Raw genomic sequence first — 24,444 nt, 5'->3', positions numbered from 1 at the left:
GTCTGCCCATCTGCAGTAACCGTTATCTCTTTCTCTCTCTGAGAAATCCCATGTGCCATGCTATAAGGACCGCACAGAGACATGTTTTGTAAGCTGACACTTTAGTCTAATGCACATGGAATGCATCTGTTTGTATATGTGCAACAATGAGCAGTATAGCTTCATGTAAAATACAACTAAAAAAACATGCTTTCCCTAATTCAAGCTTTAGTACAGAGCAGATATTTACAGTAGAGAATGACACAGGGGAAAAAATCTGTCTCTGTCACTGCCCCGTCCCCGACCACCGTCCCCTTCACTGTCCCGTCCTCGCCGTCCCCTTCACCGCCCCATCCCTGTCCCCGCAGCATCCACCCTTCCCTCTTGCCACCTCACTGCCCTTCGGCACCCCTTGCGCGGTCCGTGCATCTCCCTCCCTCCCCCTTACCTTCGCGGCGCGTTTTAAGGTTTGAGTAGCTTGTTGAAAGCTGCCGGAGTGTTCGTGTAGTCGTGTGCATGTGTGGGCAGAAGCTTCTCCTTTAAGGGAGGAAGGTAGATAGATGGGTAAGGAGGGGGGTGGTCGCGCGCGATCAGTAACTACACACATTCCCTCCCTTAACTTCGGGGCAAGGCCATTCACCGCTCCACAGGTCGGTGGATGGCCTTGTCCCCATACCTGCGGTGAGCACCTTTCCCCCCTCCACCATTTTGGCGGGTAACATCCATGGGTAACATCCACCGTGTCATTCTCTAATTTACAGGTCCTATGACAGAGGTCTTCAAAGCCTTCTGCTGGGCCTGCTAGTTAAGTTAATGCGTTCCACTAGTTCCACCCAGATTGTGAGCATCCAGAAGCTTCTCAAAACAATGAATTTAACACCACGTCATTATAAAAGATTATGTAGCATAACATTATATATGAGAACTGAATATCCACATGCCAGTTAGCTTTCAGATTAGAGCCGATATGTTGCTTTAATTTTAAAAAAACTCTCTTCTGATCTTAAAAAGCTATGCTTACAAGAGAAGGAAATGTCACACTTCAAGTTCTGACTGGGAAAAAATAAAAAACAAGCAATAGTATGGAAAGATAATATTCTCTCTTTTGTTGTCCCCGTTTCCCTCATCTTTAACACAGTCAAAAAACAAACACATGTAAATTAAGGACACAACATATACCCGAGCCATATTATCTAGTTTTCCACTGCTGGAGAGGGTGGATGCCTGGAATGCGCTCCTGAGAGAAGTGGTGGGGAGGAAAACGGTGACGGAGTTCAAAGAAGCGTGGGATGAACACAGAGGATCTAGAATCAGAAAGTAATAGTAAATATTGAACTAAGGCCAGTACTGGGCAGACTTGCACGGTCTGTGTCTGTATATGGCCATTTGGGGGAGAATGGGCTGGGGAGGGCTTCAAAGGCTGGGAGGGTGTACATGGGCTGGAGTAGGTTTTGACGGAGATTTCGGCAATCGGAACCCAAGCACAGTACCGGATAGAGCTTTGGATTCTTGCCCAGAAATAGCTAAGAAGAAAAAATTAAAAAAATTTTAATTGAATCAGGTTGGGCAGACTGGATGGACCATTCGGGTCTTTATCTGCCCGTCATCTACTATGACTATGACAAAAGTCTGCCTGTTCAGAGGGATTGCTGAAGCAGTGGAGGGAGAAGATTAATAGAAACTGAGACCCCCATTCTTGGACCATTTTTTTGGTTCAAAAATCTCAGTTTATATTCGAGTATATATGGCAAATCCTGGAGGAGAAAAGGGATATGGAGGATATGATGTAGGCAATTGAATACTTGAAATATACGAACGTTTCCCAAACACAGGAAGACTTTAGAACTAAACGACATGAAATGAAGCTGCAAGGAGGAAAAAGAAACATCAGGAAATTATTTTTCATGGAGAGGATGATAGATACCCGAAATGTTCAATGGAAAAGACAACACTGCACAACAGCAACTGGTGAGAACAGGTACATATGGAGAATGAAATGGCCCAAACTTTTCTGAAATACTTAAAATTTTAATCATCTGGCACTCTGAGATCTCTGGCCCCTTCATAGATTCAGTCCATTCTCCAGTAGGAATCTGAGTGTACAGACGTCCTAGATTGGCCTATTTATAGCTGCTGCACCACGCCACATTCCCTGAAGTCAGAGAAATGCCAAGGAGTTGAAGGCAACAACAGCTCCCTATAAGGAGAGTGAAGTCAGCTTTGAGCTCTTTTACTCCCACTCCATCTGTTGGCATGTAGATTTATCTGGTTGGTCTAGCATGAATAAGGACAGCAAGTTATATGTTTCCTGGCTGCTGGTGAGCATATAAAACTAAGGTATTTATTTTTCAGCTTATTAGGTACCAAATTTTTTTTTTTTTTAAATTAGGTGTTCATGAAAATAAGGTCAGAGAGGTCTTACTAATAGTACATTATGTAGAATCTCTTTTCTCCTTCATTTTCACTAGAAGCCGAGTTCCATCTCATCCTTTCAGCATCGCTAAGTAAAAGTGAACTAGATGGGTATAGTTTGGCCTTAGCCTGATGGCATTTCCTTGCAAAGTCAATCTCATACTCGCCACAAATTGATAAACACCCGCAGCTCGGGCTCCCCGCCCTCGTCGCCCCCCGCTGCAATTCAGGTGGCAGAAAGCCCATTAACGTCCTTTGTAGAATCTCTGTAGTTATGGTTTATCATAAGATAATATGCACATCCAGGGGGGGGGGAAAGGGATGGGAGGTAAATAAGGTTGGAAAAGTTTTGGTGGGTAAGGGGAGGGTATTAATAAATATGAATTTTTGACAATTTTAAGTGATTTACTCTGTATTTCACTTATTGTATATGTTTAAAAAAAATGAAAAAAAAATATTACATGTGTTATGGTAAGGGTGGGAGGGAAGGGGTTAAATTTTATGTATTACTATTAGATATGAAAGAAATTCAAGTGATGTACTTAATTTTAATTGTCAATTTATTGATACACTTGTAAGATGTAAAAATGAATAAAGATTATTTTAAAAAAAAAATTAGGCGTTCATGCATCCCAGGTATTACTATGAACCTTTTCCACTAGAATCAAATATTTTATGTCTGAAATCACTTAAGAATCAGTACAGAAAACCTGATTACAGGACACAAGAAAAGCCATGGAATGAGTGAGAGAATACTAGGGAATGTGGAGGGGCATAATCAAAAAATACGTCTAAGTCTGTTTTGGGCCTAAGTCGCTAGTCACCCAAAGTCTGACATGTCCAAAGTCCATTCTCGAAAAATACGTCCAAATTTTTTTTTCCCAGAACCATCTACTTGTACGTCCAGCCATTTGATCGTCCAGACCGCTAAGTCGTCTATCTTTATACCCCATTCTCATCCAAAAATTTGTCCAAGTCAAAAACATCTAGAACAAGATCTTTTGGACGTGGGAGGGATCAGCAAAGTGATGGACTGGACACCCAGACATGGTGACAGAGTAGCGGGGCAACTTACAGTGCACTGCTGCGAACTTCACAAATAGGGTGCCATATAAACATCTCACCACAACTCCCTTATAGGTCATAGTGAGCCCCCCCAAACCTCCCCCAAAAAACCTACTAAACCCACTTATCTACCACCCCAATAGCCCTTATGACTACAGGTGCCACCTATATGGCAATACAATAGGGTTTTGGGGGGGCACATGTTTCACCATGAGTGGCTTATGGGCCTGGGTCCTCCTCTCTATAGTTCACTAGCCTACCCCCAGACTACTTAAGCCACCTCTGTGCAGCTCTACTAGGCTTTCCTATGCCAGGTGCTAATGTTCTGGAGGCAAGTATGTATGTTTTTATTCCAATTTTTATGGCAGTGCGGGGGGGGGGGGGGTTAGTGATCACTGGGGGGAGTGTGTGGGGGTCTGTACTTTGTGTCTGCAGTGGTTATTTGGTCACTTTGGATACCTTCTGGGCATTTAGACCTGTTTTTAGGCAGTCTCGTTAAATTTTCGGTTATACTTGCAGTACGACTAGCGGCCTCTTTTACAAAGCCGCACTTGCGGCTGCGCTTTGCTAACGGCCCCGAAGCCCATAGAGATTTAAAGAGCTTCAGGGCTGTTGCCGCGCGGTTTGGTAAAAGAGGCCATAAGTCTAGATCAATCCAAGTCCTGCCCTCACCACTCCTCCTAAAATGACCCTTTCAGCTCTGGGCGTACAGCGGCACTGAAAAGGCCTAAGCTGTTTTTAGACACGTCTAAAACCATTTCGATTTGGACGGGATTTTAGACGTATTTCTGTTTCGATTATGAGCCCCATAGTGTTTTTCCTGTGTTATCCAATAAAACACATATATTTTCAATTTTTGTATCAGTGTTTAACGGTTAAAATAAAATCAGAAGCCCTACATAAAACTTGCTTTAAATATTGGCCTAAAAATTCCACTTATTAATGCAATGGGCCAAAATAGCTGTCCAAAACCATAGGGGTTATTCTTTATACTTGCACATATGGTTTGCAAAACTAAAATACATTGGAGAGTCAATTTCGATTTTCTCCGACATGTCCAGGCAGACACAAATTTGACGTAAGGCTTTTTTCTCTTGCTGAGACCCAAAGTCCTGGCAATAGGAGGCACTTTCTTTTTGAAGTTTCCGTCTAAATGCCTGGTCACGTGGGAAAATAATTCTTATGTATTTTTGGAACCAAGTCAGCTAGAATTAGAGAATGACACGGGGACAAATTTACCCCCGTCCCCGCGAGAACACTTATGATTTTAAAGTGTTTGAAGCTTGTGCAGATGACGATAGAGCTTGCAGGATTGGGAACGGGAAAAGAACTCGCGGGAACAGGACAGGAAAATGAGTTCCCGCGGGGACGGAGAAAAATTTGCCCCCGTATCATTCTCTAGCTAGAATCTTTTCTTTTGAATAAACCTGAGAAAAAAAATCAGTTTAATCTACTCCATAAGGTAAACTGGGATTATATATTTGATTTCCAGCCAAAGTTGTGAATTTGTTTTCCTTATGTTTTCTGCTCCCTCCTTCCTTCCCCGTGAAGTAGACTTGATAGGATGATTGAATTATGTTACCTATGTGGTTATTTTCTTTTATGCCATTTGCCCGATTGCTAATATTGTAATGTATTAAGAAATTTCAATTAAAAAAAACAAACTAAAATACATGCATATGTTTGCATTCAAAATAGACTCCCCTCAAAAAACTATGTGAACATACGAATATAAGAATAGCCTTACTGGATCAGACCAATGGTCCATCAAGCCCAGTAGCTCGTTCTCACTGTGGCTAATCCAGGTCCCTAGTACCTGGTCAAAACCCAAAGAGTAGCAACATTCCATGCTACCGAAACAAGGTAAGCAGTGGCTTCCCCCATGTCTTTCTCAATAACAGACTATGGACTTTTCCTCCAGGAACTTGTCCAAACCTTTCTAAAAAACCAGCTACGCTATCCGCTCTTACCACATCCTCTGGCAACGCGTTCAAGAGCTTAACTATTCTCCGGGTGGAAAAAAAATTTCCTCCTATTGGTTTTAAAAGTATTTCCCTGTAACTTCATCGAGTGTCCCCGTAGTCTTTGTAATTTCTGCTTGTCATTTAATATGCAAACTTTTTCAGAGCTAAAACAAACATACTTTTGAAAATTCTGAAGTACTGAAGAATTACAAATCTCAACCAAAACCATCCTCAGAAACTCCTCTTAATAAAGTTACATGCATATAGTCTGTATGCACTTAACTTTACCCATAAACAGGGTAGCATTTTATAAAAGCTTATTTCTGTGGGTAAAGCATAGATTTACTGATGGAAATAGCTTTGCACCCTCTTGAAATATAGCTTCTCTATGAGATATATATAACAGTATTGTATGCTTCCTCTATTTCTTTTATTACTGTAGATGTGAGGAGACGTTTATATTAGGATCTATCTTGGTTTCCCTTCTCAGATATAGTATTAGAGACATGCAATTGAAATTGTATAAGTAAGTAGTTTAAAAAAAAAGAATTAAAAGGCTTCAAGCAGCTCACAGGTTTGAAATTTTGTTTTCATTTCCATTTGGTTTCTTTATATTGAACTGATTTCCAAATCAAACAGTTTTCATCATGAATCAAGAACTGCCTACCTTATCACCTTCCATCAAGAAACCCAGTTCAAAAATGCCTTGACTGGAACTGTAATTATCAAAATCCAGCACTGATGTGGAACAGAAGGTGGTAGATCTTGTTACAGACGGAATCTTAGAGCCCTTTCTTTTCAATTTGGTAAAAGCTTTTGTTCTATCACATTGCAAAAGTAGACTCAGAAAAAGTAGAAAGTGACAAAGTTACAATTACATATGTACAGAGGAGACCTATTAATTAGACACATGAAGAAGTACCTTCGGTTTGTAAGGCTGTGCAGTTTTAATGAAATGATTGTGCCGCATTTTTTCCTTTTTTTCTGCTCGATTGCCAAAGGACTCGTTGCTTTTTCGTAATTGAGATGTACTGTTTATTGAAGGATTTCGTCCAGATCGCTAGAAATTTGGAAAAAACCCCACCCCAAACCCATTAATCTTGTTGTATTTCTATTTTAAGACATTAAAAAATAATTATATCATACAAGGTGTGGAATGATCTACAACAGTGTATCACAAACCATGTGCCACGATATGCCGGCAAGGACAGGCACTGGCTCCAGCTGACTGCTTACAGGATGTGCCTCTCGCAGCAAGAGGCACATCCTGTAGGCAGTCAGCCAATGCCAGTGCCTCTACTCCTCGCCAGCACCTCTCCTCCTCCAGTACCCTCCCCACCCCCCCAATGGTGTAGTAATAATAGGCTCAGGTCCCCATCTGGAGGACCTCTGAGTATGCACTGACATCATGCATGCATATTTCTGGATGCCTTACAGCTGTGGCCCAGAGTTTAGTGTTCCGAGGCTTCAAAACATTTGAAGGACACTGATCTACACAAATGAAGCAATTCATTAACGTTGTTAATTAAGCATTTCATTAATTCATTTTCTATCCTGCTGTCACCAAAGAGCTCAGAATAGATTACAGGTTAAACATACATAATTTCAGAACAAATTTACAAGTTTTTAATCCTGACACATTCTAGGGGGTCTAATACTCATTTCAGCAAGTACAGTATACTACTGTCAATTTACTTTTCAAGCTATTATAAAAGGCAAGTTATTTTACAAAACACAAATTTTAAAGATTCCTAGTGCTCCAAGCTCTCAGTTTCTCAGCTATACATACCCGAGTGCTTCCATTGATGTTGTTATATATAATTCTAAAGCGTTTTTTGGTGTATGTGCATCTGTAGGTTCCTCCCATGAGATATTCAATAACAAGCCCCACATCAATAAGAGAGATTTTATATCCTGGAGGAAGGTTTCCCTAGGCATACAGAAATAAAACATATGTGAAATACGGTGATAACATTACATTAGTGATTTCTATTCCGCCTTTAGCTTGCAGTTCAAGACGGATTACATAAGAATTGTTAAGATATTAAGAAGTATTTAGGGAATAGTTTGAACATTTTCTGGTTTGCTAATGAGTAGTTGGCATTGCAGGAGGAGTTCAAAGTATGTTTGGTTGTGTTATATGGGTTTTATGTATTGCTCATACAGTCTAACCAGTGTATCCTGTACCTATTAAGATCTTATACTTTCACATTCAAAAGGGCTACATCACAAACAGGTGCTACATTCACTTACTTGATAGTACCCAAGCAGATCTGCCAGAAGCGATTGCCTGGAGGCCACACCAACCAAATGTGTATGTTTGGGCAAAAATTAGATATTTATATCTACCTCCCAACCCATTCTACCTTATTCTTCAAGGAATACAGTCTCTGACCATACACAGTTCAGTAGTAAAGATTTACATTTGCAGTAGTCATAAAACAGAGATTTACCTGTTTGACATCTCGCACTAGATTAAAGAGTGTTGGATTAGTGGGGCCTTGTTTCTATATAGAAAAAAAAAAATGATAGCATGATATAATTAATCAACTACAGTATAAAAGTATTCTTTTTCCTAAAAGGAAACAAAATCCTTAAAAGTACTCATTTCAAAACCTTATCAGGAAGGTGGGGCAATTACAAAACCTCAATAAGGGTTTACCAGCTATAGTATATGCCTCAAGATTCACACGCTTTTGTTGTTTAAGATGTTAGCATTGTTCAGTGGTGTATTCAGACATATTCTGATGTCCTAATTCCTATTTACCAGTTGGGGGGTGGGTATGGATTACAGTGCTGCACTAGGAACATAACAGACTGAGACATGGTTAGATTGCATTGTTAAAGAGTATTTTTTCTTTTAAGTTTTCAGCTGTGATTGGCATCACAGGACTTGCAGATCACGGTTCACTGCGAGCTAAGATAATGTCTAACACAGGGGTCTCAAAGTCCCTCCTTGAGGGCTGCAATCCAATTGGGTTTTCAGGATTTCCCCAATGAATATGCATGAGATCTATGTGCATGCACTACTTTCAATGCATATTCATTGGGGAAATCCTGAAAACCCGACTGGATTGCGGCCCTCAGGGAGGGACTTTGAGATCCCACATCCTCTACGCCAATATTATGTATTTTCACACTAGATTGTATAACTTATTGTGATTGTTCTCTTGATAGTAAGCTAAAGAAAGATGATTGGAGAGAAAAACAAAGCAAACAGCCTTATTATGACTAAATTTAGCGTTTAAAGTGCAACCTCAAAGCAATACTGTTATTGAATCACTGATTCCCTGTATTTCAATAATTCTAGTCCTTCTTTTATGAAGATGCAATTACAAAATTTCATTCAGTATACAGTGGTACCTTGGATTATGAGCATAATCCGTTCCAGGAGCATGCTTGTAATCCAAAATGCTCGTTTATCAAAGCTAGTTTCCCCATAGGAAATAATGGAAACTCGCTTTGATACGTTCCCACCCCTCCGAGGCCAGGGCGCTGTTCCCCCCCCCCTCGCTCGCAAAGTGCCCCCCCCCCGTGAGAACAGGCACCCCCCACCCGACCAACTTTAACTCACCCCCCCCGTCTGGCACCGGCACGAGAACCGCTCCCCCCGCTCTCAAAGGCCCCCCCCGCTCGAATCGGCACCCCCCCACGAGAACAGGAACCCCCCCGCCCGATCAACTTTAACTCACCCCCCCTTTGGCACGGCACGCAGCCCACAAGTGCCGGTGTCGGTGCCGCTTGAAGATCTTCTTCTTCCCAGTCTCTGCCGGCTTTGAGCATGCATCTGCGCATGCTCAAGCCCTTCTAATTCTCCCTCTCGCCGAGCAGGGGGGAGCGATGCCGGTTATCGGGGTGGGGTGCTCGCAAATCGAGTCAACACTTGGTTTGCGAGACACGTTTTGCGAGAATGTTTTGCTCGTCTTGCAAACCACTCGCAAACCGGGTTACTCGCAAACCAAGGTTTGACTGTACTTCTATCTCAATGGCAAGTCAGTAATTTCCAATTGCTTCTCAAATTTATCTGCTGTTTTTCCATATACTTGACATTTTTCAATTATAACCTCAAACCAGGAAGTGACCTTTACATTCTGAGTCATAAAAGGATCATGGTACTTTCTTACTCAATGAAGGCCCAGAGGAAGAGGAATTCATCTATGCAAATGATAGTAAAAGTTAAGAACATAAGAACATAAGAACATAAGAATTGCCATCTCCGGATCAGACCCATGGTCCATCGAGTCTTACTCAGCATGGCATTTACCTTTGTGTGTTAATAGATGGAATTTTAAAAAGGTTTTTTTAAAATCCAGATTTTTATTATCTGTAGAAGATGGAGACTATTATGCTGGATTGTTTGGAGCATTGCAGAAATTTTTGTGTGTGTATGTGTTGTGTTTACATTTCTAAGGTTATTTGCAAACTGCCTAGACACCAGAGGTCTCAAATAGAGAATGACACGGTGACAAAATTCATCACCGTTCCCGTCCCCGCGGATAACCGTGGGAAACCATCTTCATGTCAGGAGAGAGGGAAGAATCAGAGTATGAATGGCCACAACCACTGACCCACAAATTTTGCTTTGAAGAATGCTGGTGTAGAAGGTCTGAGGTTGAAATAGACACTACAGAATGACAGTCTCTGGTATCCAGAGCAGATATTGTGATGTCATAATGCCTCATTCCACCAGTGCCTAAGAGCCAATCACATCAGTGATGTCACAATGGCTTCATTATCCTTGGCTCACATAAGAATCAGAGTATGAATGGCCACAACCACTGACCCGCAAGCTTTGCTTTGAAGAATGCTGGTGTAGAAGGACCGAGGTTGAAATAGACACTAGAAAATGACATGGGATTATTTCCCACGGTTATCCGCGGGGGCGGGGACGGTGATGAATTCTGTCACCGTGTCATTCTCTAGTCTCAAACTCAAACCCTTTGCAGGGCCACATTTTAAGAACTTAAGAATTGCTGCGGCTGGGTCAGACCAGTGGTCCATCGTGCCCAGCGGTCTGTTCCCGTGGCGGCCCCTAGGTCAAAGACAATGCCTTAACTGAGACCAGCCCTACCTGCGTACGCTCCGGTTCAGCAGGAACTTGTCTAACTTTGTCTTGGAGGGTGTTTTCCCCTATAACAGATTTGTAGGTACTTGGAGGGCCGCAGAAAAAAAATAGTTAATGTCTTATGAAAGAAATAACGATTTTGCATGAGGTAAAACTCTTTATACTTTATAAATCTTTCTTTTAACTGTTAAAATCATGGGAGAATGAAGACACATGCTGCAGCCAGAACGTAATAGTTCAGTTCTCATAAAACGTGGGCTGAACTGCCTCGATCAGGATTAGGCAATTCTGGTCCTCGAGAGCCGTAGCCAGGTCAGGTTTTCAGGATATCCATAATAAATATGCATGAGATAGATCTGCATCTCAAGGAGGCAGTGCATGAAAATCCATCTCATACATATTCATTGTGGATATCCTGAAAACCTGGCCTGGCTCCGGCTCTCGAGGACCGGAATTGCCTACCCCTGGCCTAGACCACTGTATCGCAAACTATGTGCCTGAGATGCCAATGAGGAGGAGAAGCACCGGCACTGGCTGACTGCCTACAGGACGTGCCTCTCACGGCAAGAGGCACATCCTTTAGGCAAGTCAGTCAACACCAGCGCCTCTCCTTCTCTCCGTGCCTCTTCCCTTCCAGCATCCCTCACTGGTGGCTCAGAATCCTGTCTGGAGGGCCTTTGTGCATGCACGGACGTCAATATGATGATGTCACGCATGCACACGATGTCATCGTGTCGACATCCACGTACCTCTGGATGCCCTCGAGCCACAGCCACCACATTTAGAGTACTGTGGCTTCGCAAAGTTTGCAAGACACTGGTCTAGACAATCAAAGATGAGAACTTTTTTTTATAGTTTTGCTTTTAGCGATTTGAATAATTTCAGCTTTGGGGATTTTAATGTGCAGCATCTCAGATAACCTTGTCTTTTTGCAAAGTACAGGAAGAAACATTTCTGTTTCTATTTCTCTGTTAGTTCAGTGTTTTTCTCAGTTAGTTCAGTTTTTGTCTGTTTTACTACTTGGGATCTTGCTAGGTACTGTGGGTTGGCCACTGATGGAAACAGGATACTGGGCTTGATGGACCTTCAAGTCTGTCCCAGTATGGCAATTCTTATGTTCTGTAGTTGGTAAGGCACATTGCACATTTTGAATGTATGACCAAAGTGAGATATTTCTGTATGTGATTTTTACATAGGGACTTGTAGCAATCTGCCTTTTTTTTTTTTTTTTTTCCTTTTTCCAATAAGAGGTGTATTCTAAGGACAGGAGTAATATTTGCAATACTGCCTTTTCATAGATTCAGTGGCAGATTGCAGGGGTGGAGCAAGCCCCTCAGTAATCATCCCGCCCTTTAAAGGATGACTCTGCATCTGAGTTCTGGTACCTTTTTTGTTACAAAAAACAGCACTGGTCATAATTACCTAAATTCAAAATTTGTACTATGCAAAATTTACTATGTTAGGTAAAGATGTCATTAAAAATTGCAGCCTTATACTTACTGTGTTATAAAGTTCTTCCAGCCTGGGAATTGTAAGGAATTTGTGCATGCTTACTCCATTCTCAATAAGAAGTTTCACAAATGAAACTCTGTCCATGACAAGGGCATCCAACATAGCCTGCTCGAGGGACCCAACCTATGAACATACAGTTAGCTATTTAAAGCACTGGTATGAAAAAAAAACTGATTTCACCAACTACAGTGGTACCTTGGTTTACGAGCATAATTCGTTCCAGAAGCATGCTCTTAAACCAAAACACTCGTATATCAAAGCAACTTTTCCCATAAGAGTTAGTGTAAACTTGAAAAATTCGTTCCACATCCCCAAAAACTTAATTACCATTAGGGACGCCTCCACCGCTGCCTTTGCCACAGACCCATCCACGCGGCTCCTCCAATTCTCCTCCTCTGCTGCTGTTCGCTGCCTCTCACTGCAGGTGGTGCTGGCTAAGCAAACGCTGCCGCCTCCACAGAGTCCGACTGGACACTGTTGGTCTGCTGCTCCCGGACACTGCCCCTCCCCCCCCCCCGATGCCACTACCCCCTCTGCTGGGACTCTCAGGTGCTGGCTCACTCCTGCCGGATGCACCCCAACTCCCATGCTCCACCCGAGGCCACCGGTGCTGCTATCGCCTCTTCCCCCCCCTTCCCTGACTGGCCCTGTCCTTACCCCTACACCGCTGGGGATAGAAAGTGCCTGCCGCCGGTCTGCTGCTGAGCCTTGAGCATCTGCGCATGCTCAGTTCTTCGGGATCTCACCCTCTCCGAGATTCTCATGAGATCTCGAGTCTCATGAGAATCTCGGTGAGGATGAGATCCAGAAGGCCTTGAGCATGCGCAGATGCTCAAGGCTCAGCAGCAGACCGGTGGCACATGGGTAAGGACAGGGCCGGTCGGTAGATGCAGAGGAGACGATTGTGAAGGGAGGGAGCAGCGCCGGTGGCCTCGGGGGGAGCAATAGTGTTGGTTCCCGCGGTCGGGTGGGGTGGGGGCTCGCAACTCGAGTCAATGCTCGGTTTACGAGTCAAGTTTGCTGAGTGTTTTGCTCGTCTTGCAAAACACTCGCAAACCGGGTTACTCGTCAACTGAGGTTTGACTGTACATACATTTAAGCCATGTTTAAGATGGACGTGGGACAATCCACTGCTAATTTCTAGGAAAAGCAGCGTAAAATCGGTTTTACTCTTTTGGGATCTTGACAGGTACTTGTGACCTAGATTGGCTACAATTTCTAAAGTAAAAGATTAAAAAGGAGAACAGTGAAAAATGAGTATTATCCCCTGCCTACTATATAAAGATCCCCAATGGGAAAACGTATAAATAGTATTCTGTATCCAATAATTCCCACTAATCACCATCTATGAATAAGGTAATATCAATCCTAATCTAAGAGAGTTAGCCTCAGTAATGGAGCCTACGCATAGCCATTCAATGACTGGGAAATTCAGCGTAGTTATACTTGCTCCTTTAATCTCCAATCATTGGCCTCACTCTCATTTTCATTACTCAAAATTTCTAAAATTTTTATCCTTATTAATCTTTTTTCTTTTTTTCGTTTTTTATATATAAATCCTTAAAAAATCTATCTTCATATCAATTCCTATCATTCCATCCTTATTCACATGTTTGAGACTGCACTATCTTTATTTTACATTGTGTTTATAGAATTCTTAACTTCAGCGTTGTGTAATTAATCAAAACTATCGTTATTTTCTAAATGGTGGCTTATACAAGCCTACTTATCTATCAATCAGCACTTATATTTCATAGCTAGAGCCAGTTCTTAACAAACATTGGCTTATCCAAGCCTACTTATCTTTAAGGCTTATCTTTAAGACAGCACTCATCTTAAGTCAGCACTTGTATTTCACAAATGATAGGAATTGATATGAAGATAGATTTTTTAAGGATTTATATATAAAAAACAAAAAAAAGAAAAAAGATTAATAAGGATAAAAATTTTAGAAATTTTGAGTAATGAAAATGAGAGTGAGGCCAATGATTGGAGATTAAAGGAGCAAGTATAACTACGCTGAATTTCCCAGTCATTGAATGGCTACGCGTAGGCTCCATTACTGAGGCTAACTCTCTTAGATTAGGATTGATATTACCTTATTCATAGGTGGTGATTAGTGGGAATTATTGGATACAGAATATTATCCCCTGCCTGCCATGAACATCAGTAGCATGGGGGTGACAACCTCAGTATTCAAGCTTAGCGATGAAGGCTTGCATCCTAAAACACTTTAACCCCATTATTAGTTTTTCTTCAGAAAAATCAAGTATGAAAGGTGGAGTACACAATATGAATATGGCCTCTTGCAATCATGACAAAGCAAATCGCCTTGCACTAAGCTTCTTTTATTCATTAGACCTTGCTTCACACACAGCCCTGTGACTCGCTTCACTCATCATCTGTCTAATTATTTCATAAATTTCTTTTAATCATACGTACTTTAACTCTTTTAAATCTCTTATTAAAAAAGAATGCTTTATTAATTTTTTTTTTTTTTATAGCAACAGCTCCTGCTACTATAAGATAGATAAGTAAAACATTGTTTTTTTAACAAGATTTAAAGAATTAAAGTATATATGATAAAAAAATGTATGAAATAATTAGACCGATGTTGAGTGAAGTGAGTCACAGGGCTCTGTTCCCTGTGTGAAACCAGCCGCTGCAGAGGTCTTTGAAAGAAAATGTTAACGAGAGAATTGTATCAAAGAGGCTTAGTGCGGGAATAATTTAAGATATATTTATCTATATTACCCCCTGCTTTACAAGAATTTGACCCCACAATTTTGGATAGCAAGGAGTTAACCAGAGCTTTTGAAGACACATAGGGTTCCTTTTACTAAGCTGCGATAGCACACTAGACGCTAACTCTGAGCTGTTCTAGCCGCGTCGCACGGGTTTAGCGTGCGCTAAAAACGCTATCGCAGCTTAGTAAAAGGAGCCTATATTGTTTCACTTAAACCTCTAGTCATTCAGGAACAAACATTACACTTCCAATGAGAGCGTTACTTTTAACTACATACCAAACTTATGCATCTCCTATGCAAAACATCCAGTAAATCTCTTCACTCTTACAAGCATTTCTACTTTTGTTTCTATGATTTAAGGTGAAATTCATCTACATACCAGCCATTGCTGCCCATAAACAAATACATGGTTCTTCGCAATGTCCACTCTATCCCATGCCAGTGTCAGGATAAGCTGGTCAAATGCAGATGCATTTGTGCCTATTTAAAATATGCAGAAAACATTTTACATTCTAAATTGTTCAATAGCAAGACTATAATTGTAAATAAGATTCCTATAAATATGCAGAGGACAGGTATACATAAAACTAACAATGCTAATATATAGAAAAGTATATTTTTTACATATTAAACCGACTGCCACTAGAGGAAGGGTCATGTGGTGCAATGGTAGGGAGTGGTAGCTAAAAAGTGAAGCTCTTCCATTCCTCTCTCCCAAATGCTAAATATTTAGCCGTCTTTGGTAAGTAGACTTTCCATTTTTGCATGACTACTACGTATCATCAACATCTGGAGTTGTAATTTGGAAATTTTTGATGGCACTTGTGCCCGTTCTACTCCACTCAGGATTTTGTAGACTTCAATTATATCTCCCCATAGCCATCTTTTCTCCAAGCTGAAGAGCCCTAACCTTTTTAGTTTTACCTCATATGAGAGGAGTTCCATCCCCTTTATCAACTTGGTCACTCTTCTTTGATTCGAGACAGTTGAGATTGAACAGTCTGGAGAAATAATGCGACAACTTGTGGTTGGTAGGAGACGCAGAGAGATTTTTATCGGGAGTTCCCTATAATGTGAAAATTTGATGCAGAGTCACTGTATGGAGTGACCACTCGCGTGGTTGGAGAAGTCTGTTCAATTTGTCTGCCAGGCGGTTTTCGTTTCCTGCTAGATGTACTGCTTTGAAGATGTTGTGAGCGACTGCCCAAGTGCAAATTTGGATGGCTTTTTTGCAAAAGGATATGAGCCTGTGCTACCTTGCTTGTTTATGTAATACAAGGCTACTTGATGGTTAAGTGCACGAAAACTACATGGTTGTGCAAGTGATCCTGAAAGGCGAACAGAGCACTGCGGATTGCCCGTTAACTCTAGAAGGTTGATTTGTAGTGTTTTCTCTTGAGGAGACCAGATTCCTTAAGTGACAAGTAGAAAGTTACGCGAGGATAGAAATCCCGCCCATTTCCGTCCGCCCCCACCAGAATCCCCTCCATCCCTGCCCGACCCCACAAGGAATCCCCTCCGTCCCCGGTGCTGTCTGTGATAGGAGAGTTTAAAAATTGGCTGGAGGGAGGGAGAGAACCACCAAATCACAGGGGGTGAGGGAAGGAGAGGTATAGTTAACTCAAGATATATTTTTTCAATGTGAAATTAAATCATCCAACAGCCCTGTTTACCTCAATGTAAGTTGTTTTATGTCAAACTATACCTGTTGTACAGCGCCTTAGGTGAATCTCTTCATAAAGCAGTTAATAAATCCCAGTCAATGAACAAAAAATCAAATTGTATCACATCATTTTGTGTTGTGGCAGCTTATTAACGGATACAATTGTGTCTGTGGAAGCTTATTATGAACTAAGGGGTCCTTTTACTAAAAACTGCGCTAAATGCTGCACAGTTCACGGTATACCTATGGGCTGCATGGCACTTAACACACACTAATTCATTAGCACATCTTAGTAAAAGGATCTCTGAATTTAATTCTTTGCAAATGGCACTTAACATATACCATTTGAAGAGTTTTTCAGATTTTTGTATATTGGCACTTTAGCTGGATAAACACATTGCATTCATCATTGAAAATATATTTCCGGTCTAAAACCTCAAAGCAATATAATTCCGCTACAGATTGGTGTCAGATTGATATTGCTTATAAAATTATAAAAAATTAATGTTACCTTTTAGCAGCGCTGTAAGTATTGCGACGTCAATGTCTTGGTGCTCTTCTGAGCCAACGTGGAATACGGTTACCTGTTTGAAAAAAGGAAAGTCAAAAGCAACATTTATTTATCCAAAAAGAGATGTCCGAGAATGAGGAATCCCTTCCCCCCCAAAAAAAGTCCAAGTACCATGCTGGGTTTAATCAGAAAAACTCTTATTATGGACTTACTTTGATAAACCTAGCAGGGAAAAAAAAAATTCTGAATTTGTGGCCAGTTGTACTTTTTAAATGCAATCTTCTTTTTTTTTTTTATTTAAATCTGTAACAGAGGTTCCCCTTAAGATAGCAGGATTAATCAGGTACACAAGCGCATGGTGTCATCGGACAATGTCAGGAAATGAAAGCTCTCCCACAAGTCAGAACTACAAGTAAAATTCTGCGCATGCACAGCCCTTCTCATGGCACATCGATCTCCCTCAATCCCTTAGTTCAAGTTCAATGAGGAGTGAAGCTCTGAAGGAGGTAAGATAGATTGTGCATCTGGTCAACCCTTTGGAAAACACCTACATAAAGGGGAGCAACATTGCTTTTTCTGTTGGCAAGAAGGATTGAGTCAGGCATTCAACTGATTGACTTCCAAGCTCAAGGCTTCTCAGTGTTACAAGTAATTTGATTACTATGAGCAGGTTGTTCATGGACAGAGGACGATTCAAGAGTTACTGAAGTTACAGAGACAAGTTGAACATGTCTATAATGTACTGTCCTCAGTTGAAGACTAATACATAATAGAGAGGACTATGCAGATACTTTGAATTAACTGTCTAATAGAAATTATGAGGGAGATCAGCTGAACAATGAAACTCAGATTGTTTGATTCTATCTTCCCCTTCTCTGAAAGGGTAAAATATAAAGTGATACACTGCAAATCATTCAACTACTGAATTGAGAAAATTTGTAACTCACTTCCGAGAAAGATCTGAACCACTGACCATGGAAAACATGGCTCTTTCAAAAAGGGTATCAATAGTTTAGACTGAATCTTGGTGCTGCACTATATGTACGTATCAGTCTAAGATAAAACCTATATAAGCATTGCCCAAGTATAGGTACAAGATCCTTTATCCAAAATTCCAAAAACAAAAAAAAGCTCTGAAAACTGAAATTAGACGCGAACCTTAGTAGTCAATTTCCCCAACGTGACGCATGCTGAAACCAACACAGGTGCGTGTGTTTTTCCTGTTCTCTGTGCAATTCAAGTCAGAGAGCTGGAAAAATGGCAAAGAGCCACAGATTCCACTCAGGGTGGCAGTGAGAAGCAGGAAATGATCTGTCTTTCTAACATTATCATTCCAAAAATCAAAATATGCCTGGCCCCAAGGATTTTGGATAAAGGATCTTGTATCTGTATTTGTAATATAAAGCAAACCTACCTGCAACCCTACCTTGTGGCTTGTATGTGTACTTACTGTAGTGACATGTTGTCTGTAACCTTACATTAAATGTAAAAATTTTATAATGGCGTTGCTAATGGTAACCTGCCTTGAACTCCATTGTGCAAAGATTTGGTGGGCTATAAGACTACATAATAATAATAAGGGCAGACTTCAAAAGAGCTATGGTAAGAGTAATGGTTCTGATTTGGAAAGGTTTACTTTTATGAGCTAGAGAAGTACCAGCTGTTTATAACATAAATGAATACAGATGCAGAGCTCCCGTCGGGTGAAGCCAAGTACCTTTTTACAATAATTTATCTACAGTTGAAATTAAGAATATTATAACAGCCTTAGTGAGTACATGTGAGCCAATGATGATGTTCATAACCCAAGTAAAGACCCCAGTGCATTGTGGGTGTTTGGGTATTTCAGGTTTACCTCTCACTTTGTGTGATATTGATGCGATTGGTCTCACTTTTCTTGACTCATAGTAACATAGTAAATGACATCAGATAAAGACCTGAACAGTCCATCCGGTCTGCCCATAAGTTATACCCATTAAAAAAATACATGATTAGATTAACTTGTCTCTTCTTTGATATTTCTGGGCCGTAGACTGTAAAGTCTGGTATTGTCCTAGGTTCCAAATGCTCAAGTTGCCATCCAAGCTCACTCCAGCCTATCCAATCATCCCATTGTTTGCAGGATATCTACTGTAAGGTCTGACCAGTAACATCCTCCTGTTCCATATTAGTGGAATTCACAATGATGCCCACCCCAGCCCATCCTACACCGAATCACCCTATAGGGGACACAGGCCATGCAGGTCTGTCCAATACTGGCCTTAGTTCCTTAATTTATATCCTTCATTTTAAAATTAGAGATCCTCTATTTTTATCCCAAGCTTTTTGGAATTCCATCAGTTTTCCTCTCTACCACTTCCCTCGGGAGGGCATTCAAGGATCTACCACTCCCTCCGTGAAGAAGAATGTCCTAACATTGCTCCTATGTCTTCCTCCCTGTAACCTCAAAATTATGCTCTCTAGTTTTACCATTTTTTCTTCTCTGGAAAAGATTTGGTTCTATATTAATTGCCTTTCAAGTATCTCCCCTGTACCTGCTCTCCTCCAGAGTATACATGTTTAGGTCTTCCAGTTTTCTCATACTTCTTTTTGTTCAAACTGCTTATCATTTTTGCCGCCTTCCCCCGGACCACTTCAAGTCTTTATATATCCTTCACCAGATATAGTCTCCAAAACCAAACACAATACTCCAAGTGCAGCCTCACCAATGACCTATACAGGGGCATCAACACCTCCCTTCTTCTGCTGGTTATTCCTCTTTCTATACAGCCTAGCAAACTTCTGGCTACAGCCACCGCCTTATCATACTGTTTAGATGCCTTTAGATCCTCAGACACAATCACGCCAAGGTCCCACTCTCCATCTGTGCTTATCAACCTCCCAGCACATACAGTTCCCTGGGATTTTTACCTCCCAAAGGCATCACTCTGCATTTCTTTGCATTGAATTTTAGTTGCCAGACTCTAGATCATTCTTCTAACTTTTGCAGATCCTTTTTCATGTTTTCCACTCCCTCCGGGGTGCCAACTCTTACAGATCTTGATATCATCCGCAAAAAGGCTATCCTTACTTTCTAACCCTTCAGCAATGTCGCTCATAAACATATTGAACAGAATCGGTCCCAGCACCAATCCTTGAGGCACTCCACTACTCACTTTACCCTCCTCTGAGCGAATTCCATTAACCATCACCCTCTGGCATCTGTCCATCAACCAGTTTCTAATCTAGTGCATCACTTTGGGCCCTAACTTCAGCCCATGGAGTTTAAGAGCCTCCTACGAGGAACCGCGTCAAAGGCTTTGCTGATATCTCAGTAAATTGCATCTAGCGCATATCCTTGATCCAAAACTCTGGTCACCAAGTCAAAGAATTCAATCAGATTTGTTTGGCACGATTTACCTTTAGTAAACCCACGTTGCCTAGGATCTTGTAATCCATTAGATTCTAAGAATTTCACTATCCTTTCCTTCAGCAACGTTTCCATTATTTTTCCAATAACTGAAGTGAGACTTACCGGCCTGTAGTTGCCCACTTCATCTCTGCAACCACTTTTGTTAAGAGGGACCACATCCGCTCTTCTCCAGCCCCGCGGACCTTTCCCCTCTCTAAAGATTTATTGAACAAATCTTTAAGAGGACCTGCCAGAACCTCTCGGAGCTCCTTCAATATCCTGGGATGGATCCCATCTGGTCCCATAGCTTTGTCCACCTTCAATTTTTCAAGCTATTCATTAACATTTTCTTTTGTGAATGGTGCAGTATCCATCTATTCTCAGGTGTAGCTTTGCTGACCAATTGTGGTCCTTCTTTAGGTGTGCGACAATAACTTGAGCAAGATTTTTTTCCGCATTTTTGGATTTGATAAAGTCTTAAATGTAACCCATTATCAATCTTACTGAGAATGAATCCAAGCAGAGAATTGTGAGATATAAGAACCATATATATATGATATAATATATAGCCTTCCCAAAGATTGTTGCCTATGTTTTTATATCATCTAGGACGGTAATTGGATTGTCTTTCAGACATGGGTATAGAAGAGAACCTAAACTGTATAGTGGATGAACAAGAAAATAAGTGTCTATTAAATGTTAGAAATGTTCCTTGATGCCAGCAACAATGGATGAATCTGTTGCAGTAAAAGTAAGATGCTTGAGAAGCTGGACACATGATGGAAGGACATTGCAGAAGACAGACAAGACAAAAATGATGTCATTTAACAGCAGTTTTTTGAAATCCAAAAGCAGCCTCTGCAGTTTTTTTTAATCATTGAATATAGTTGTCAATTGTCTAAGATGTGTTATGCTTTTACATATTGATATTAGTCTCAAGTTTTTAGAGAATGACATGGAGACAAAGTTTGCTCCCGTCCCCATAGGCTCTGTCCCTATTCCTGCCTTGCGGGTTTTCGTTCCCATATCATTCTCTTAAGAACAGTTGTTCTTAATACTGTCCACTCGGATTTTCAGAACATATTCTTCTATAAACCTAACATAAAAATATTGCATAGTATTTGGCACAGTAATTCTAGATTTATCTTATGATAGCCCCTTCATGCTCATCAATTAAAACTACAGATTTTCTTTGTTAAAAGCTACTTACAAGTTCTTTACTTTTCATGCATTCCATTAAAGTCTGAAAAAGATGAACTGCTTCAGACTGGCTAAAGTTGAATGTTTTTTTGATTGTTGAAATTATTTCAGATTCCGCTCCTTCAGGAAGATTTCTGAAACACATAAATATCAAATAAGGTTGCAATTTTAGGAAACACAATAATTTTAGAAAATGTGACCATCGCTGGGCTGAATGGCAGGGCTTCACTGACACCAGCAAATTAATCAAGCTTAATATTTAGCCCCATCAACATAGTGCATAAAAGAATACTCAATACTCATAGCAAAGGAGGTGATGGTTGGGAAGATAAAACCTGGAAATGAAAAACGTAAGTACATTTTTTACAAACAGAAGATTAGGTTCTTACCTTTGGTAATCTTCTTGCTGTTTAGTCCTTGATGGAGTCAATACGATAGGTGTTTTATCTCAACCCGCAAACCAGGTCTTGCAGAAAACCACACACTTTTTTTCCTCTGCTCCTCCCACTCGTCTGAGGAACACAAAGCCCCCTACAGTTGAGTCCAAAAGCAAACAAATAGTACTGGAAGAAAGCATACACACAAAGGGGACACAGGGACCTTCCCCACCACTGAACAGTATTCTGTTCTGCTCTGCAATATATAAGACAACAATGAATAAACAGGCAATATGAAAACAGACAAGAACATGGAATCAACCTGCTGTGTGCAACAATCACTAGCTGGAACAAAGCCAGCAGTAGAGGTATGTACTTACATATACAGAACAATTCCCCATAGGGCCTGTCTGTTGGTTGGAAGATACTCAGGCCTGAAAGGAGAAACATTTGAGGCAGAAAAATGAAGGAGATAAAGAGAAACACAGAGTAGATAAAGGGCACACTGTTTTAACTCCATCAGTGACTAACAGAAAGAAGATTACCAAAGGTTAGAACCTAATTATCCATTCTGTTACGTCCCCTCCGGAGTCAACATGATAGGTGATGTACCAAAACAATGGCAACGTCTAGGGTGGGACAGAAGAGCCTGCCTGCAATGCAGAAGCCCAGAAGTGGCATCAGACCGAGCTGCCACATCTACTCTGTAAAACTGTGTAAAGGTATGAAGAAATGATCAAGTGGCCATTCTAAAAATTTCAGCCGGAAGAATCGCTCGAGACTTCCCATGAAGCAGCAACACCTCTTACCCAAGTGAGCTTTGAGAGAAACTGGCAGCTGCTTGCCACAGGCGATACAAGTCGACGAAATGGCTATGCAGATCAATCGGGCAATAGCGGCCTTGGACACTAGCTTACCTCATCTGGACTGGCTAGTCAGACAAACAAATGACTAAGAACATAAGAAGTTGCCTCTGCCGGGTCCATCGCGCCCAGCAGTCCGCTCCTGCAGCGGCCCATCAGGTCCTTTAACAGAACAGCTTGGAGGAAAGCGAGGACAACAGGAATCGGAGCACACAATGGCTCCACCTAGTCTCTGGCACACCATTGTTGGAAAGCCATCCAAGCCTTGGCATAAGCCACCATGGTAGACGGTTTCTTGGACCTCAAAAGAGTGTGAATAACTATGTTGGAATAGCCCCTATGAATCAAGGTCCTGCGCTCAAGAGCCTGGGAGTTCTCCATGGGAACCAGTCCCTGACTAAGCAGGATGCAATGAAGAAGGAGCTTGAGCTTTTTGTCTTGCTGAAGGCAGACCAAATCCACACACAACAGATGACAAGGCCAGTCCAGAGCCACTAGGCTCAACCGACCAGGATGAATAACTATCCTGCGGATGACTCGGTTCACCAAAGGCCAAGGTAGAAAGACATAAAGGAGGTTCCTGAGTTGGTTAGGGTTGAACCAATGCATCTAGCTCTAAGCTTCCTGGCTATGTTCTGCAATTGAAGAAATACCTAACTTTCAAGTGTTTGGCTGAACCCTTCAAATCTATCACCAGCCTGCCCCAACACCTCACAATGAGATGAAACACACTGTAAGAGGGATCACTCTCCTGGGTCCAGGACTTGGCAACTGAGAAAGTCTATTTGCACATCCATGATCTGTTTCTAGATCTTCTTTTTGCGTGGCTCAGGAAGAAAAACATGTTCTTGGATCGTGTCGAACCAATCTTCCAAATCTTCCAACGCCTGAGAAGGCATTAGCTGGCTCTTCTTGAAACCAACAATCCAGCCCAGGCACTGTAGAAGAGACACTACCATCTCCCCTGCTTGCTCACACTCCAGTCTGGATGGAGCTCTGATCAGCCAGTCATCCAGATAGGGATTGAATTTGGACCTTCATTCTGAAGATGAGCCGGCCACTACCACCATCACCTTGGTGAAGGTGCAGGGGGGCAGTCACCAGCCCAAAGGGGAGGGCTGTGAACTGGACATGCTACTGGAGAACATGAAATCTGAGATATTTCTGGTGTCCTAGAAATAAAGAAATATGAAAATAAGCCTCTGTCGCATCCAGAAATGCAAGAAATTTCCCCAGAGCCACTGCTGCAATAACTGAACACACTGATTCCACTGACTTGATGGGACTCCAGTCCTCTCAGCCTTGCACTAACACACACATCCTCCCAATGGACTAGAGGAGGCTAAGCCAGGGGCTCCCACCCCCTCACATCGCATGGCACGTTGGACATGATAAATCCTCAGATAGCCATCCATAACAAAGTTGGCATGAATACAAGGTATCCTGGCCTGAGGAGTCCATCATACCTGTTTCTAAGAAAAATTAAGGTGGTTTGAGGCATATAGAGACTTATTTTCAAATTGGGACATCCAAGATGTCCACTGCAGCAGTGATTTTAGCGCCAAAAACGATCCAAAGGGAGCTACACTGGGATCCAAACACTAGCAATTTTAGAATTTTGGATCCTTGCTCCCAAGGGAGCAGTCCCTGAGCCCCCGCGCTATTAGTGCAGGCCAAACAAGTAGGTGCACTGCA

The 24,444-nt window shown here is 41.5% G+C and overlaps 1 protein-coding gene across 1 annotated transcript in view; it reads right to left on the bottom strand.

The window, feature by feature from the left end:
- The window catches only part of TRPM7 (transient receptor potential cation channel subfamily M member 7), a 190,791-nt gene that overhangs the window by 100,433 nt on the left and 65,914 nt on the right, over positions 1-24,444 (bottom strand). Inside the window, exons 9-15 of the mRNA XM_033919897.1 lie at positions 21,520-21,643; positions 16,919-16,991; positions 15,124-15,224; positions 11,986-12,120; positions 7,874-7,927; positions 7,210-7,350; positions 6,343-6,480 (exon numbers count right to left, since the gene is read on the bottom strand). Of these exons, the coding sequence (XP_033775788.1) occupies positions 6,343-6,480; positions 7,210-7,350; positions 7,874-7,927; positions 11,986-12,120; positions 15,124-15,224; positions 16,919-16,991; positions 21,520-21,643 (766 nt within the window). The remainder of the gene's footprint in view (positions 1-6,342; positions 6,481-7,209; positions 7,351-7,873; positions 7,928-11,985; positions 12,121-15,123; positions 15,225-16,918; positions 16,992-21,519; positions 21,644-24,444) is intronic.

The sequence above is a fragment of the Geotrypetes seraphini genome, chromosome 14 (assembly GCF_902459505.1).
Source record: "Geotrypetes seraphini chromosome 14, aGeoSer1.1, whole genome shotgun sequence".
In the NCBI taxonomy this organism is placed as follows: domain Eukaryota; kingdom Metazoa; phylum Chordata; class Amphibia; order Gymnophiona; family Dermophiidae; genus Geotrypetes; species Geotrypetes seraphini.
Note: the sequence above shows the minus strand (reverse complement) of the source record. Positions and strands in the feature narration are given on the sequence as shown.